This window comes from Acinonyx jubatus, chromosome B2 (genome assembly GCF_027475565.1).
Source record: "Acinonyx jubatus isolate Ajub_Pintada_27869175 chromosome B2, VMU_Ajub_asm_v1.0, whole genome shotgun sequence".
NCBI lineage: Eukaryota > Metazoa > Chordata > Mammalia > Carnivora > Felidae > Acinonyx > Acinonyx jubatus.
Window position 1 is genome coordinate 132,801,220 of NC_069385.1, and position 17,292 is coordinate 132,818,511.

General features: G+C 46.2%; 1 protein-coding gene across 1 annotated transcript in view; it reads right to left on the reverse strand.

Annotated features, from left to right (window-relative positions):
* Positions 1–17,292, reverse strand: part of ADTRP (androgen dependent TFPI regulating protein) — a 65,586-nt gene that overhangs the window by 5,778 nt on the left and 42,516 nt on the right. The window contains exons 5-6 of the mRNA XM_015068932.3: positions 16,702–16,817; positions 3,809–3,960 (exon numbers count right to left, since the gene is read on the reverse strand). Of these exons, the coding sequence (XP_014924418.2) occupies positions 3,809–3,960; positions 16,702–16,817 (268 nt within the window). The remainder of the gene's footprint in view (positions 1–3,808; positions 3,961–16,701; positions 16,818–17,292) is intronic.

Genomic DNA, 17,292 nt, shown 5'->3' on the forward strand with positions numbered 1-17,292 from the left:
TGCATAAAACTGAGGGAGAGGATGGGAACGCCCGCGTAGAAAAGGTGGCTGGGTTCTGAGGAGGGAGAATGACGTTAACGGCAATGGTCATGGGTTCTATGTGCCAGGCCCTGCTCTAGTCACTTGACACTTCTCCCATTAGCTACGGTTTTCTGGGATGTTAGCAGGAGGCTACTAGGATTGTCTCTGTGACGCGCAAGGAAAATGGGAACACTACTGTGAAGGCACTATTCAGTGCCTTGCCCGGCGTCACAGGCCTACCAGGAGTAGGACCAAGGTAGGAACCCGGGCAGTCTGGCACAGAGCTTTTCCCCTAACCACCACCTCCCCCTGCGTCACCGAAGCACTCCTTAGAGTTTTGCTCTCATCCAAGGAAGCTCAGGTGTGAACAGGTGACAAAATCGAGGCAGCCCCGGATTTGGACCGAGGAGGTGGCTGCCTGCGTCTCTCCCTGGATCCAGAACAGAAGGTTCGGAGAGGAACCCAGAGGTAGAAGAACCACACGGTTGATCGTCCAAGCCTCGACAAGGCTAAGCTACATGCACACTGGCGTGGCAGGCATTGACCAGGACTGTCCGAGGCAAGCTGGCGTGAGGTCCCGTCACTGAGTCGTTGAAGGGTACTGACACAGCTTACTTACGTGGCCCGTTTGTGGCTTGGTGGGGGACGTAGCCTAGTTTCCTGATTTCTAGCCCAGGGCTCTACTCCCCGCTTTGCACCGCCTGCCATAACGTGCATCTCTTTTCAACAGCTCCCCAGCCAGGATTCCATAGCGTCACTGTCTCTACTCCTTAAACTCTCCGTCCAGTGCTTTAATCTCCAACCATCAGAGTCACTCCTTGACCACTATATCCAGAATCCTTGTGCACAAAATCCCATTAAATGCCTAGACAGAAGAACCCTCAGATATCTTTTGTCTGCATTGATTCATCCATGGGATAAGCTAATGGAAAGGGGAGATTCAAAGATGGAGAAGACATACCCTAACCCTTATAGAACTCAGGGTCTAGGGTAAAAACAAATCTCTGTGCAGACCAGAGAAGGCTTCCTGGAAGGGGTGAGTTGATATGATTCAGTGGGTGAGAGACAGGCAAAGACTGGGGAATGTGAGAGACTGAAGCCCAGGATGGTGAGGAACAGCATCAATGTGTAAAGAAAACAAGCAATTTGGGGGTGCTGGGGCACACATTTAGAAAAAGCAGAGGAGAAGCCAAGGCAGGGATTGGTTCGCAGAGACCCTCACGTGTCATCCCAAGAACTTGGATTTTCATCTGTAAATTGGGGAAGGCTTAAAGTGTTTTAAGGAGACTAAGACGTGAGAAAGTGTGTTCACATAGATGGTTCTGTTTACTTTTAGGCAATTTAAAAGTGTTCACTGCCATTGGAATGTTAAGTGATCTAATTTCTCCCTCTCTTTTAAATTTTTAAAAATGTTTATTTATTTATTTTTTTAAAAGAGAGAGAGAGAGAGAGAGAGCGCGCGAGCAAGCCAGGGAGGGGCAGAGAAACAGGGAGAGAGAAATCCCAAGTAGGCTCCGTGCTGTCAGCGCAGAGCCTGACGCGGGGCTCGAACTCACGAACTGGGAGATCATGCTCCGAGCGGAAGCCAAGAGTTGGAAGCTTAACCCACTGAGCCACCCAGGTGCCCCTGTAATTTCTCTTTTAATTCTTATTAGACCATTTGTAATTATGATCTGTTTAGAATTTAACCCATTTATGATCTTATTCTGATGCTATATAGGACTTTTGACCCAGTCTATTCTTTAAGGAGACTCTAGATTTCTTAAAAATCTAGACAGAGGAGAGGGATGTGTGGCCACCCACAGTAATCTCTATCACTCACATAAACATTCCCGTGTGCATGTGAGGGTCCACGTGTTGACCCTAGCCTAGTTACTCATTGGGACCTAACTGTAGTGAAAAATTAGATGTAGTTCTTAACCAACGAAGCTTATTTAAAAGCACTTTGTGTTGTGGGGCACCTGGGTGGCTCAGTCGGTTAGGCATGACTCTTGGTTTGGGCTCAGGTCAGGATCTCACGATTTTGTAGGTTCAAGCCCTGTGTCAGTCTCCTTGCTGACAGTGCAGAGCCTGCTTAGGATTCTCTCTCTCTCTCTCTCTCTCTCTCTCTGCCCCTCCCCCACTCATACTATCTCTGTCTCTCTCAAAATAAATGAACGTAAAAAAAAAAAAGAGCTTTGTGTTGAACATAGTGATCTTAATACTACTAAATTTGGTGAAAAAATTTTTAATTCAGTGGATGTTTAAAAGCCACTGTAGAATAAGAACTTAAAAATTCATCATTATTGAATTCAATACAGTTGTTTTAAAAAGTTAACGTTCTCTAAGCCCTGAGTAATGATATTTTTCTCTGCACATCTTGTTTCTGTCACATTTCAAATGGATTAGGTTCGTTTTTTCTTTCTTCATATATATATATATATATATATATATATATATATATATTTAGGGAAGACATCAAAAATCCTTACCAAGAACTTCAAGTTGCCAAACCAGTTAGAATTAGATGTCAACACATCTGAAATGTCAACAAATTCCCCGCCCCCCCGATAATTTCCTGCGATTTGGAATGCTGATTTGGGGAATAAATAAACACAACATGAATGAACTGGTTTTTAAGTGTTTGCTTTCAAGGATATTGCCTTTAAGATTTCCCCAACCAGTTAAATTCTCCAAAAGGAGAAAACAAGTGAAAAAGCCAAGTTGCCTGCTTATTTCTCTAGGGTCTCATTCTCCTCTCAGAAATATACACTCTTGTACTGAAGCTTCTGAAACTGTCATGTTGTTTTTCTTTTCTTTTTCTTTTTTTTTTTTCTTTTTTGCATACACGGGCTTATGTTTTCACACCAGTTCATAGATTGGGCGGAAGAAGCCACTTCTGCCATTTCTATTTTGATAGAACAGAATGGCATGTGGGCGAGTGATGTGGGGGACTGTATGTGACTCTTGTCTTCCTTATATACAAAATCAGGGGAGAGTTCCTGTACTTCCCTTTGGGTAGGGAAAAAAATCATGATTATTTTGCAGCCTGACTTTTTGATAGTTACTTCTCCAACAAAATAATATTCTGGGGGTCGGGGCAGTGGGGGGAGCAAGGAATCAAAGAAAATCTATTTTAAAGTCAGCTGAGTTAAGTTTTTTGTTTTTTTTTTTTTAAAAAGAAGCAATATGGTTCCAACCACCTAGAATTGGGAAGCTTAGCTTGCTGACCTATCCACTTGGCCTAAGACAAGTGTCTAAATGACAATTCCCATCTCAAGCACAGGGGGTGATTTCATCTGGTAAATGTTGTGCTAAGGGTTGAGAAGCAGCTGAATGGGAGAGGGATGGGAGGCCATCTGGGAAAGCGCTACTGAGGGTGAGAACTAAGAGGTCATCTGGACCCACACCCTTCAAGAAGAAAACCTTGACATTTAAAGCTTGGATCGCTCAGTCCCTCACTTAAAGGAGGAAGACTCTGAGTTCATTTTTTTCACGCGGGGATAGTGACACCTTGCTCTTGCTCTGGGTCCTGAACTCTCTAAATAAGATTATTTTTAGCCTTAAAGTTAAAGGAGGTGCTGTGGGGGGGGGGGGGCAGGGAAAGAATGTGATGGGGTCCTTTAAGAAAATGCAAACTTCTTCCAGGCTTTCCCTTTGCCTGCTTTGGTAGGACCTGAGTCCTCTGGACAGAGCCATCAAGGACCGCTTCCTTCTGCTTTGGACTAGATTCTCCCTCTGTTTTCAGGAGGAGTGGAGAGAGTGTAAGGAAGATGTGTCTCTGTAGGTAAAAGAGAAATAAACTGACCCCATTTCCAGTGGTTGAGCTTCTCTCCAAGTAGATAAATGCTGGCGGTAAAGATGTAGCTGAGGGAGAAGAAGGCTGTCAGCCCCACCGGGCTGAGTCTGGCAAACAAAGGATACACCCACGTACCGGTCTCAGAGTAGATCCATAGGACCCTGCAGATAATGACAAATCACAATAATTAGGACGATGGGGGGTGGCGTGGTGGTAAAGCCGTTTTATCCTCAAGATCAATGGGGTTCTGGAGCCCAGGCAGATGAAAAGAAGCCATGGGGATCATTTGTCAACAGCTGAGGTGTTCCACAAACCTACAGAAGTGATTCTTTTCTGGATAAATAGGCTTGATTCAAAGAGACATCCTATTTCATAAGGTGTGCTGGGCTCTTCTACCTAATCCATTAAAATTCAATGTTGGTGAAAGAATATGGGAGAACATCAAACACATCATCAGCCGAAGAGAGTATGTGAGGACGCGAATTATTCTTTTCCCTGAGAGGTAGGGCCTGCCGAGACATTGAACTTGCTGAGATGGCATCATTTTCTGGCTCTCAGCCAGACAAGTGGGGTTTGCGTTTCTGCACCTGAGTCAGGTGTAGCCCTGAGTCTCTTAGGGTAGGACGGACAGAGATGGAACATCATTGCTCTATTGCAATAAGCCTTTTAGAGGTAGGAGAGGTTTCATTGTTGGCCCTGATTTTCAGCTCATGAATCTAGCCATGGATACAGTGTTCAGTAGGAAAGGATGGATTTACAGGAGGTTCGGATCCTGCTCACGTGAGGATAAAATAGAAGTCACTTCTGTAAGCCAAGAGAAGGAAAAGAAATGCTAGGAAGGAGCCACGATATCTAAGAGAAGCCTGCAAAGGCAGCATGCTGGAAACCAACTGCGTCGCACGATGCCAAAATCTGAAATAACTTTTAAAATTAAACATGGGGAAGATGATGTATCTAGCAGAGTTTATAATTGGTGAAGCGGACAGAGTCTGAAACCAGCCTTCTGTGATTCAAAGTCTAGTTCTGCCACCTATTACCTCTCTTACCTTTGGCTGTTTATCGAACCCCCTCTGCCTCCTGCCCTCATGTGAAACGTGAGGGGTGCAAACAGCGTCCATATTATAAAGCTGTCATCAAGATTAAGGGAGTTAACCCGTGTAAAATAAAATAGTGTCTGGCCCACGGTGATCATTTAATAAGAGTTTTAAAGCTTTCCTCTCCTTAGGGATGGCACAGAGGGGTCTTAGCAACCTTTCTTTGAGGCTCCCTGTCTCCAGTAACAATTAGGATAGACCGGGTCATGCTTCAGAAACAACAGGCGAATTTTGATGCCCTAGGTTATCAGTTCAGAGGGAAGAATAAAATTCTGAGCTTAATTAAACTTTCAGAAACCCAAGTGTACTCTGGGTTGTTTAAAATGCTTTAGATTTTCCAAATGCTTACGGAAGAGACAAGGACTAAAATCAGCGTCAGGACTGGGGTGAGGCAAGGGAGGCACCTATAGTATGAAATTCAAGGGACCATCTCTGTACATCCTGAACACAATCAATATGGCGAAAAGGAAGCCTATGGAATGGGAAACAATATTTTCAAATCACGTATCTGTTAGAGGATTCATATCCATGATATACAAAGTACTCCTACAACTCAACAACGGCAACAAAACACCCCAAACAACCCCATTAAAAATGGGCAAAAGAATAAATGGACCTTTTTCCAAAGAAGATACACAAATGGCCAACAAACACATGAAACGGTACTCAGCACGTCATCAGCCAAAGAGACTGCTGTGGAAAACAGTGTGGCAGTTACTCAAACAGGTAAATATAGGATTATCATATGATCTGGCAATGCCACTTCCTGGTACCTACCCCCAAAAAATCGACAGCAAGGACTCAAAGACACATTTGTATACCTGTGTTCATAGCAGTATTATTTTCTTTTTCTTTTTTTTAACGTTTATTTATTTTTGAGACAGAGAGACAGAGCATGAACGGGGGAGGGGCAGAGAGAGAGGGAGACACAGAATCGGAAACGGGCTCCAGGCTCCGAGCTGTCAGCCCAGAGCCCGACGCGGGGCTCGAACTCACGGACCGCGAGATCGTGACCTGAGCTGAAGTCGGACGCCCAACCGACTGAGCCACCCAGGAGCCCCAGCAGTGTTATTTTCAAGAGCTAAAACATGGAAGCATCCAAGTGTCCATCTATGAATGAAGAGATAAGTAAAACGTGGCATAGACGCACAGTGGAATATTATTAACCCTTAAAAAAAGGAAGGAAATTCTGACACATGGTACATCATGAATGAACCTCAAGGATACAAACCAGTCCCAGAGAATACCTACTATACGATCAAATCCATAGGGACAGAAAGCAAAACAGTGGCTGTCAGGGCTTGTGGGAAGGAGGGAATAGGGGATTACTGTTTCATGTGTACAGATTTTCAGTTTGGGAAGAAAAAAGTCCTAGAGACGGATGTTGGTGATGGCTGCACAACATTGTAACTATTTAATGCCACTGAGTTTAAAAATAATGAACATGGTAAATTTTTGTTATGTGTATTTTACCAGAATAAAAACAATTCAAGGAAGCATCTGTCTTAGGGTGGTAGAAATCAATCTAGGGCTGGCCCTGGGTGCCTAGTCCTGGCCATGCTCGTACCACTCTGCTGTCCCAAACTCATCTAGATGCTTCTTTTACGTAATTAAAACTTTACTAGATACAAAACAAACAATAATGATTATTGTTTGGGAAGAAAGCATTTCCTCCACCTTTCATGGTCCTTTTGGCTGGTCTAAGAATTACATTGACACGTGACAAACAGGAGAATACCAAATTTAATTTTGTATGTATGGGGGCTCCACAAGAATATGGGGCCCATATGCAGTCAAACAATGGAAACTTAGATGTCATTTGAAACCAAGGGATAGGGGAAGGTGTTCTGGGTCTTCAAAGGGAAGGAAGACAACTCACAGGAAGATGAGAGAGAGTAGAGGTTTGTTAACTGAATGTTTGCTGGGCCATACACAAGGAGGGCATAAACAGACTTTGCTAGGGTCCTGCCTGTCCCCCTCACCAAGTTCATATTACACTGCACTTATCTATGGGGACAGCTCCCTTCCCAGAGCAGACTCTCCATTTAAATTCTTTTAGGCAGTTGGGTGAAGGTCAAAGTTTCTTCCTCAACCTTCTGCTTCTTAAAACTAATCAACATAAAATAGTCCTCATGCCCGGCTGCCTGGGTGACTCAGTCAGTTAAACATCCAACTCTTGATTTCGATTCAGATCATGATCTCATGGTTCGTGAGTGCAAGCTGCTCATTGGGCTCTGTGCTGACAGGATGGAGACTGCTTGGGGTTCTCTCTCCTCTCTCTCTCTCTCTCGTCCCCTCTCCCATTCTCAAAATAAATGAGTAACAAAATTTTTAAAGAATGAAAAGAAAACAGTCCTCATGCCTAAGAGACGTTGTGGGTTTCATTCCCCTACGTTGTCATTATTATCAATATTGGGATTCTGTGAGATGTGCGTCCCATGGGCATGTGCCTTAGAAGGATGTCTAGGATAGCACTTCTTTCTTACATGGCTGCTTCTCATGACAGACCAGAGAAGGTATAAAGGACAGAAAGTAAACCCCCAAGGAGCTAGGGCTGGAATTTGGGGTCAACAGGGAGATCTGAATGCACTCCAAACAGATTGTTTTAATTAGTTCACTTTGTTTACTTTATACACCAGAAATTAGGGCTTCCTAGTTTCCATGCACATTTATGTAAGATAGTCTGTGAATAAGGACATTCCCCTGGAGGCCTGGAAAGTTTCTCTTTATTTACTTCATTTTTGTTTCCTTCAGCATAAGGTTCCATAAAGGAAAGTTCCTGAGGTAAGTTAATGAAGTCTGTAGTTTCACAGAGAAAGCGCAAAGAAAGTTAGAAGTGTATTGACTGTCAGCGGAAAAGTAATGAAAATACAAATACAACAGCACGTAGAAGTGCAGTTATTTAATGAAGGGCAGTCAGAGAAAGAGAGACAGAGAGAGAGGAGGAGGAGAAGGAGGGGGAAGGAAGGAAGGAAGGAAGGAAGGAAGGAAGGAAGGAAGGAAGGAAGATGGAGGCCAAAATGGAATTCATCAATGTCTTCTTAGTCAATGTCAGCTCTTTCCCAGCCCCCATGTAAGATGCCACGAAACCACATCTAATTGTTTATCTATTGCACTCATTTCCTAATCTTGGTCCAGGCTCCTTCATCCAGAAGGGTTTCTGTAATTGTCTGCTTGCTGGGCTTTCTCGGACCCTTCAATCCACTTTCCTTACCACAAGCTACTAGCGATCCATTAACCTTTCCAAAAGGGAAATCTGTTCAGGGCACTCCCCTGCCTCCAGTGGAGCCCACCAATGCTTTAGGAACATACCCACGCTCCTTTACCCAGCCTACCTGGCCTTGTCCTGCCTACCTGTCCACCTTCAGATCTAGAATCCTTCCATATTAGACCCTTTTCTGTTTCTTAAATAAACCAGGCACTGCAGCTCTGGGCTTTCACTCATGCTGTTGTCTCTGCCTGGAACACCTGTGACCTTTCCACTTCCTAGGACACACTTCTCCTCGCTCTGTGCCTGGCTGAACCATACTCACACTTCAAGTTTCAGCTTGTAAGTCAATTTCTCTAGAAAAGATTTCCCGAAGATCCCATAACACCCATTCAGTTAGGTTCTTATGCCAGATACTTCCTTTACCACGAACTTACCCTTGTTGTTTATTTGATTGTCTTTCTCAACCTGGAATGGGACAAGGATTATATCTATCATGTACGTCTGTTTCCCAAATGCTGGGAACATGGCAAGTTCTTTATATTTTTAAGCAAATGACTCTTTGGGGTGTTTCCACTAGCACCTATAGTTCCCTCTTTATATATATTATTTATATATATATATATGTTATATATATACATATATAACATATATATAACATATATATAACATATATATATTAATGTTTATTTTTGAGACAGAGAGAGAGCATGAGCAGGGGAGGGGCAGAGAAAGAAGGAGACACAGAATCCAAAGTAGGCTCTAGGCTCTGAGCTGTCAGCACAGAGCCCGACGCAGGCTCGAAATCACAGACTGTGGGATCATGACCTGAGCCGAAGTTGGATGCTCAACCGACTGAACCACCCAGGTACCCCAGCACCTATGGTTCTCTAACCGCTGTTCACTGCAGCTTCTGCAGACAGCTCTCAGCTGCGTGACCCATCAAGAACATCACAGCCTCTAAAACCAGGGAGGGGTGCCTGGGTGACTCAGTCGGTTAAGCGGCCGACTTTGGCTCAGGTCATGATCTCGCGGTCCGTGAGTTCGAGCCCCACGTCGGGCTCTGCGCTGACAGCTTGGAGCCTGGAACCTGCTTCTGATTCTGTGTCTCCCTCTCTCTCTGCCCCTCCCCCATTTGCGCGCTCTCTCTCTCTGCTTTTCAAAAATGAATAAATGTTAAAAAAATTAAAAAAAAATAAAACCAGGGAGATGTACCCCTGGCCTTCCAGGCTTTAGTTAATCGATTGCTCACTTTATTAATACTTTGAAGAAGCCAATAATTCTGACCCTCAGTTCAGAGAGCAATACTCTATGTCCTTCTAGAGCTGTCTGCTGAGTGAATCTATATGAGTCAGGCTGGGCAGGCACAGACTGGCAGCCAAAAATTAATCTTTTATAGTTTTCTTATCCTAGATATTACAGCATCCGATGGATCTCATAAAATTCATATTTTCTGTGTCTTATCAGTACACAAACAGTGGAAGTCTGTGGGTTAGGGACTAGTAGATAAAAAGGGGTTTTGTGGGCTTTACACATATACTTGCTTTTTTTAAATTTTTTTTTTTTGAGGGAGAGCGAGCACAAGTTGGGGAGGGGCAGAGAGAGAGAGGGGGGGAGAGAGAGAATCCTAACCAGGTTCCACACTGCCAGTGCACAGCCTGATGTGGGGCTCGAACTTACAAACTATGAGATCATGACCTGAGCTGAAGCGGGATGCTTTACCAGCTGAGCCATCTAGGCTCTTGTATGCATATACTTCGTAAAGCATGAACACTCATGCTGTATCAGTAGAATAATAGAATTAAAGGGCCCTCTGGTCCCATATTTTCATGCTGACTTCCTGCAAAAGCATGCAAGATGGTCACTGTTGCATCTGAGACCAGAAGGCAAGCACAACCTGAATTCACATTTTGTCAACAAATTCAACAAATTAGCAGAAGACTTCCTACCATGAAAATGTCCTTGAGAACAACTGGGACCTGGTGATTCTTTAAGGTGGGGACAGAGCCTATTGCTGCCTTTGCAATGCAGCCCCGTGTCACCCTTCTGTTCACCTGCCTTCCCAGGCTCCCAAACACAAACAATGGAAGGTCGAAGATACCTGCCAGCTCTGGCTTTTTAATAGTAACTTGTGAATTTCTACCACTGTCTTTTTTTTTTTTAAGTTCATTTATTCATTCTGAGAGAGAGAGAGCGCAAGAGCAGAAGAGAAAAGAGAGAGGAAGAAAGAGAATCCCAAGCAGGCTCTGCATTGTCAGCGCAGAATCCGATGTGGGGTTTGAACTCAGAAACCATGAGATCATGACCTGAGCGGAAATCAAGAGTCAGATGTTTAACCGACTGAGCCATCCAGACGTCTCTTCTACCACTGTCTTAAAAAAATCCATGTTAGATAAAGAATGTAAGAAAGAGAAGAGAAGAGAATGGGGAGAGGAGAGGAGAGGAGAGGAGAGGAGAGGAGAGGAGAGGAAAGAGAAAAGAAAAGAAAAGAGAAGAAAAGAAAAGAAAAAGAAAAGAAAAGAAAAGGAAAAGAAAGGAAAAGGAAAGGAAAGGAAAAGAAAAAAAGAAAGAAAAGGAAAAGACAAAAGAAATGAAAAGGAAAAGAAAAGAAAAGGAAAGGAAAGGAAAGGAAAAGAAAGGAAAAGAGAAAAGAAAAGAAAAGAAAAGAAAAAAGAAAAGAAAAGGAAAAGAAAAGAAAAGGAAAAGAAAAGAAAAGGAAAATTTAAATGGAGTAGAAAGAAACGGTGAAGCTAGAGGGCTAAATTATTTACCTAGATGTTGAAAAATATCAGCAATAATCAGAGCTGTTTGGGGTGGCCACCTGTTCAAGACAGTTAAAACTGTTGCCCACCCTTGCTATATTGCCCCCTTCTGGGCCGGTGCCTCATCCTCCCTTCAGGGACTGTTGGGCTCTTGTACCTTCTCCATTTTCTACCATTGGATCATTCTTTGCTACTCTGCTGCCCCATTGTCCTTCCTGCCCCTTAGAGGAGGGCATTGTCACCCAGCATTTACTTTCCATCTCTCTCTCTCTCTTTCTCTCTCTCTCCCCACTCTCAGTCTCTCACTCTTTTTCCAGGAAGCTCATTCTACCAGGAGGGTTTACTCCCTGGATCTCCACTGTCCCACCTCTCCTGGGAAGGATGTCCAAATGGAAGTTCCTCTAGGCAAGTGGTTCTCAGCCTTGGCTGAAGATGAGAACTGCCATGGGGAGCTTTAAAAATCCCAATGCTCAGGATGCACCCTAAAGTAATTAAACCAGAATCTTTTGGAATAGGACACAGATAGGGGGTTTTAAATGGAGTCTTTCACTTACACCCCCAAGCCATTTTGTTTCCCTAACGTTTCTACACGTATTAGTGCGACCACCATCTTCCCTGGTCTACCAGCCAAAAACTCATAGAACCGTCCTTGACTTTTTCTTCTCATTGGCCCATGGCATGCCAATGAAGCCACAAACCTATTCTGTTACTTCCACAATGTGTCTCGGGTGCCCTCATTCCCCCTTGTATAGGAGTATCACTCTTCAGCATCGTATTACTTCTAATTTTTGAAACAGGCATTTGGGTCGAGCAAGAGCCAAGGTTTGCACGGGAGGGACAAGTGTGGACGACCCTTCCCTCTCCCAGCCCTCCACTTTTACCTGTCTCCAGATTGCTCCCCAGCTGGCCTGGGCTCCAAATGTGGACAACTAGGGGCCTTGTGTTGGCATCTTTATATTTATTTCATATATTAATTTACATGGGGGCAAAGGAGTACCTCTGTGAAAAATGGGACTGGGAGTCTGATCTCAAGATTCAAGGGTGTGAAACTCCGGTGCGTCTAGACAATCCCAGACAAGCGTTGTATTTAAACCCGGGAAAAAGTTAACAGTGGTTCCGGGCAGCGATTTACCATGATGCCTTAGTGGACATAGACACTGATCTTGGAACTCAGCTTAGTGCATCGCTCTGGCAGCTTTTAATGTATTCCGGCGCTGAGGTATCTGTGTGTGTAAATGTGTGTGCATGGAAATGGATGCCCAGATTTAGAGGATTGTTGTCCCTGAGGGCCCAGGCACCTTTGATGGGGAAGCTCACCTGAGTGAGCCGACCATAGAAGACAGAAATGATCTCTCTTGCCTCATAGGAGCTGCTACTGAGGACGACTTTACAGACACCTCCCCCGTTGCTGGGTCATAGCTGCGTATCTGTGTGATGCTCGTCCCTGGCAAGACCTCACGCGATAGCAGAGACACCTACGGCACCTGCAGATTTCTGGTGTACCGAGAGCAAGGTGGCGACCCACTGCAGGTCAGCTGGGGCTGTCGTAGCGGCCAGTAGTGTTATCCTATGGACACTGGGGACCTGTGGGCGATGACAGTGTGGGTCTCAGCAGATGGGGGGGTAGAGTGCAACCCGACTTGGATGCGGAGCCCGGTGGAGATGGGGGGCCCAGGATGCTAGGTATGCATGACCAGTCGGCAGAGGTGACCACCATGGGCAGGTGTGAACACTCATGGGCTTATTGGAAGGCTCAGGGAGGAGGATCTTGGAGACCCGAGCCACCTGCCAGGCCCGGGCCAGGAAAATAGTGCCCGGAGCACCCGGCCATGGGCTGACACGGGAGCTATGACGTAACCATGGATCAAGACTAGGACATTGGGATCAAACTCAATGAGAAGAATATTCCGCCCACCTTTTGTTTGGGTGTTATTTTATTCTGTTTTGCTTCCCGTGCAAAGCTGCTTCTTCCTCTGTGTTCCCCGTGGCTCCTTGTATTTGCTGTATTTCCTCACCTCCCATCTTGTGCTCTGACGATGCGTGGCTCATCCCCACTTATGAAGCACAAACCCCCCGTAGACTGGGGCTGGGCCTTATATAACTTGGCTCTTCCCAGCAGGACCAGCCTCGTGTTAGGGGAAATATTTGTTCACTAAAAGAGCGGATCAGAGCCAGCGGTAGGAACAGGTCTGTTTTCCCGCTCCTCGCCATGACCTCAGAGAGACTGGGTGAGGAGTTTAGGGGTGAGAGAGAAGGGAGCGGGGAGCAAGCTACCGTATTTATAGGTGAGTAAAGCTTGCCAAAGGAAATGAAACGTTTGCAGTCATCGCTCCTTTGCAAAGCTTTCTTTTCCCACTTACGGGCCAGCCCTCCAATTCTGCAATCTGAAAAATGACAAAAATCAAGGGCCACGTGTGAGGCAGTCCCCACGGTCCCAGTGGCTATTTTTAGGTCGTCGTGACACGGTTTCGGCAGTGCGATGCTTCCCCGGCTCAGCGTTACTGTCGTTTTTCTGACTCATGTTTGTTTCTCACGCTCACCCTGGCCCCGGCCCATACTCTTTACCTCATTCTTGCCATGCCGTTTCCCTATTTGACCATCCAAACTGGCCTGCCTAACAGCTGGCCCCAAGCCACTTCCCTAAAACGTCTCTGTGGATAGCCACACTTTGTGGAACTTGGTTGATGGCCATCTGTCGCTGCGAGGGCCCCACGGGCCCCAGGGCATTGCGTAAGGGCGGAGGCGGCCGACGGCCGAGTCTGAGCTCCCACCACCGGGAGCGGGCAGAGGTAGGGGAGCTGTAGTCAGTGCAGCAGCGGAAGTGTCCTCTCTTTGTCCCAGCAAAAGTGGAGCCTAACGGGGCCAAATGCTGCCTTGGTACTTCATCGGTGATGAGGAGGTCCAAATCGCAAACCTCTTCCGCTCCTCACTGGGGCCCACCCAGTCACGTTCCTACTGGTGACAGGTCTCCGTTACCTCCCTCCCTCCCCTCGTTCCATTGTATCACTGTAACATCCAGTCCGAGCACAGAGCTGGGAACAACGACATCACCGAAGTTTTTCGACCGTGGAAATGAGGTTAAGCTTTGGCTCATGCTCACCCCCCAGCTCACTTTGCAGAATATGTTTTGCTCACACGGGGAGCTGAGCAAACCCCTGGCCGTGCGGAGACGGTGGAAAGTGAACTGGATTTGGAAACGGGAGCCCTGAGTGTAAGTCCCAGCTTCAACTTTTCCCCAGCCACAGGACCTGGGGCATGTCATTTAATCTGTGAGGCTTCAGGCCTTCGGTGCTAGATGACCTCCCAGTCACTTCCATCACTCGCCCTCTCTGATTCCGTTTGCAGATTGACCGATATTGTCATCGGTTGGCTAACATCCATTCTTTCCAGCTACCACAAGTGCCACTAATTGGTCTCCCCGTCTTGTTCTTCCTTAATTTCCTCCAGAGTCATCTTTCCAATCAATCATTTACTCCTCCGCTTAAAACTTTCCCACAGACAAGCCCTTACCTCCTACGGTCCAGATTCACTGATGTGAATTCATGAGCCGGCTTTTCCTGTCCTCCAATTCAGCCCTACCCTCAGCAACTCCAGCCCTTTGCAGATGCTGTTCCCTCTGTGTGAAGATCTTTCCCACGTCTGTCTTGACTTATTCCTTCTCATTCTTTGGGTCTCAGCTGAGACATCAATTTCCTGCCGAAGCCAGCTCTCAACATCTTTCCTGGGCACCCACAGCACTCTGTGCTTCTTCCTATTATAGTCCCCTCACCGTGTTGTCTCTGTGGGCAATTTCCTGTCTCTCAGACAGACGCTGAAGGCAGCATGGTGCCTTGCACACCGCTGTGTCTTCAGTTGGTTAACACAGTGCCTGGCACTGATGAATAATCGAATGGACACATGATACTCTCGCACCGGACCCCCATCTCATTGCAACTCTTTTCTCCACCGACAAGCTAAGCTCTCTTGACTGCTGCTTCTCATCTTTGCGGCCGCCACAAGCACTCCCCAAGATACCAGTGGCATTAGGTGCTTTTCTACCCTCTTGGTCTCTGAAGATAAGAGGGCAAAAGTCAGGTGTGACGATGGGTGACCGCCTTCCAAGTCGTTAGGTGGAAGAAGTTAACAGACCCAAGATGCTACCATATATATAAACTCCAAGAGTTACACTCAGCAAGGAGAACTCAATCCGATGAAAGTCCGCCCAAAAAGGCAAAAGGATGGAAATTCGTGTGAATAATCTGCCAGGTGCCACCCTGCTTCGGGTCCACACATAATAATACGAGAAAATATCTTGATATATACACACTCTTACCCAACCTCAGGATCCAGATATTCTATCTTTAGGGATTTAGTTCTATGGGTTAAGCCAGATATGGTAAGTACATGGCACGTATCTTCCCACCTGCCATTCTTACACTATGGACAGATATTGCTAAGGATTACAAAACTCTTTTTGTAGGATCTCAGAATCCTTCTCGACACTGTGCTCCAGAATCAACTGCCAGTAGGTGTCCAACCATCACCTGCTCCCTAAAAGTGTCCTTTGTTAAAGTGCAAGGACCCCAGGAGCGCCTGGGTGGCTCAGTCGGTTAAGCCTCTGACTTGATTTCAGCTCAGGTCGTGATCTGACAGCCATACAATTGAGCCCCGTGTCAGGATCTGGGATAGATGTGGAGCCTGCTTGGGATTCCTTCTCTCTTTCTCTACTCCTCCCCTGCTCATGCTCTCTCTCTCTAAAAAAAAAAAAAAAAGCAAAGGCCCCAGACTGGAGACCAGTGTAGAGTTCTAAGGTAGATTTATTGAGCAAGTACTTTCTTTCTTCAAAAGAAAAGAAGCAAGAAAGATGTGGGGCACTCAGAGAAGGAGAGGTGCAGCAGGGGAGGAGGGACATACATTCCAGAAGGAAACAAAAGGCACGGGAGGAGCCATCATCTGAGTTCTGGGCACAAAGGTTATGGGCTCTGAAGCAAAGGACGGCGAAGCCAATGAAACAAGCAGCATCCTATGGAATGTGCTCTCATTCTGGCTGCTACCTCCAGCAGAGCCCTATACTTAATTGAACCTCCATATATAAGGAGGGATTGGGGGATTACCCAGACTGTCAGACACAAATGGCTTAGATGAGTCTAGACTGGAGAAGGAACAGCAAGATTAGCTTCTGATCTGCAGGGATTATGCTTGGCATGCCCCTGTCTGTAGAGCAAGATATGGTAGCGGATGAGAAGGCGACAGCATGGGAAGGGGGGCGGTTCTAGTCATTGGGTGGAAGGCCAAGTCTTTTCCCTTGATTACAGACCATTGGGCAGTGTTCCTGAGTTTTGGTGGCAGCAGGTAGTTGAATAATGAAGTCTAGGCCAGCTCTCCCGTGCCTCCAGCGTGGCTGGTCTGCAAGGCGCTGGGAAATTGCCCCAACGCCCTGTAGGAGCTCTGGTGCCGGATGTTGATGCAAATAAGCCCCTAAAAATACAGGCAACAGAAACGGGCCAAAGAAGCATGCCCGAGCCATCAAATGCCTTTTTAATTGCAAACGGAACCAACGATCAATATTTTCTTGGGGGGAGTAACATGCATAGCTGTGCAATGATGACTTCTTCACAAGACAGAGAGAGGAGTGTGCAACTGCTCCCTGTGCACTCACACCTGTGCACTCTGGCACAAGTGACGTTCCCGTGAGCATCCACATCAAACAGTAAGAATCTTTCCTGCCTAACGATGTAATGATGGTTAAATCCCTGTTAACCCAAGATGGAGGCGCTCCTATAGAACAGAGTGCTTCTTCTGGGGTATCCAGAGTCTTGAAAGAAAAGTCTAAGGACATTTCCTCTCTGCGATGCATACCTGCTGATGTAAGCGAGGCTGGCCACAGCCAACAAAGTCAGTCCTTTCTTCTTCAGTGGGTAGCAATGTGGCCTCAGGATGACTTCAACCAGTGAGAAGGGCAGTATGGATGTGTGCTGGAGAAGAAATGATACAAATCGTCACGTCAGACAGCCCCGGTGGCCTGCCATGCCCCAGTTCTCTCCTTCCTTTCCAATCTAACTTCTTATGCAACTACCAGCTGAAACTTCCCCAAACTTGGCTTGCATCATGCTCCTTAGATGCCCAAGAGCCTCCAATGGCTCCCTAATGCCTGCCATACTGGTCCAAACTCCGTCGTCTGGCCACCAAGGCTCTTTGTAATGTTCTAGCACCTTCTCTGCTCCTGCTTATTGCTCTCTGCTCTTCTCTTCCCACCCCCCCACCCCCCCACCCCCCCACACACACACTTACACACCCACCCACACACACACACACTTACACACCCACCCACACACACTCCTTCACTAGAACAAAGCTGTTTCCTTCATTCCCCTTTGCACTCAGCGTGCTAGTTCCCACCCTCACACTTCTGTTCATGCCCCAACTCTCCGTGTGGAATGCCTTCTCTCC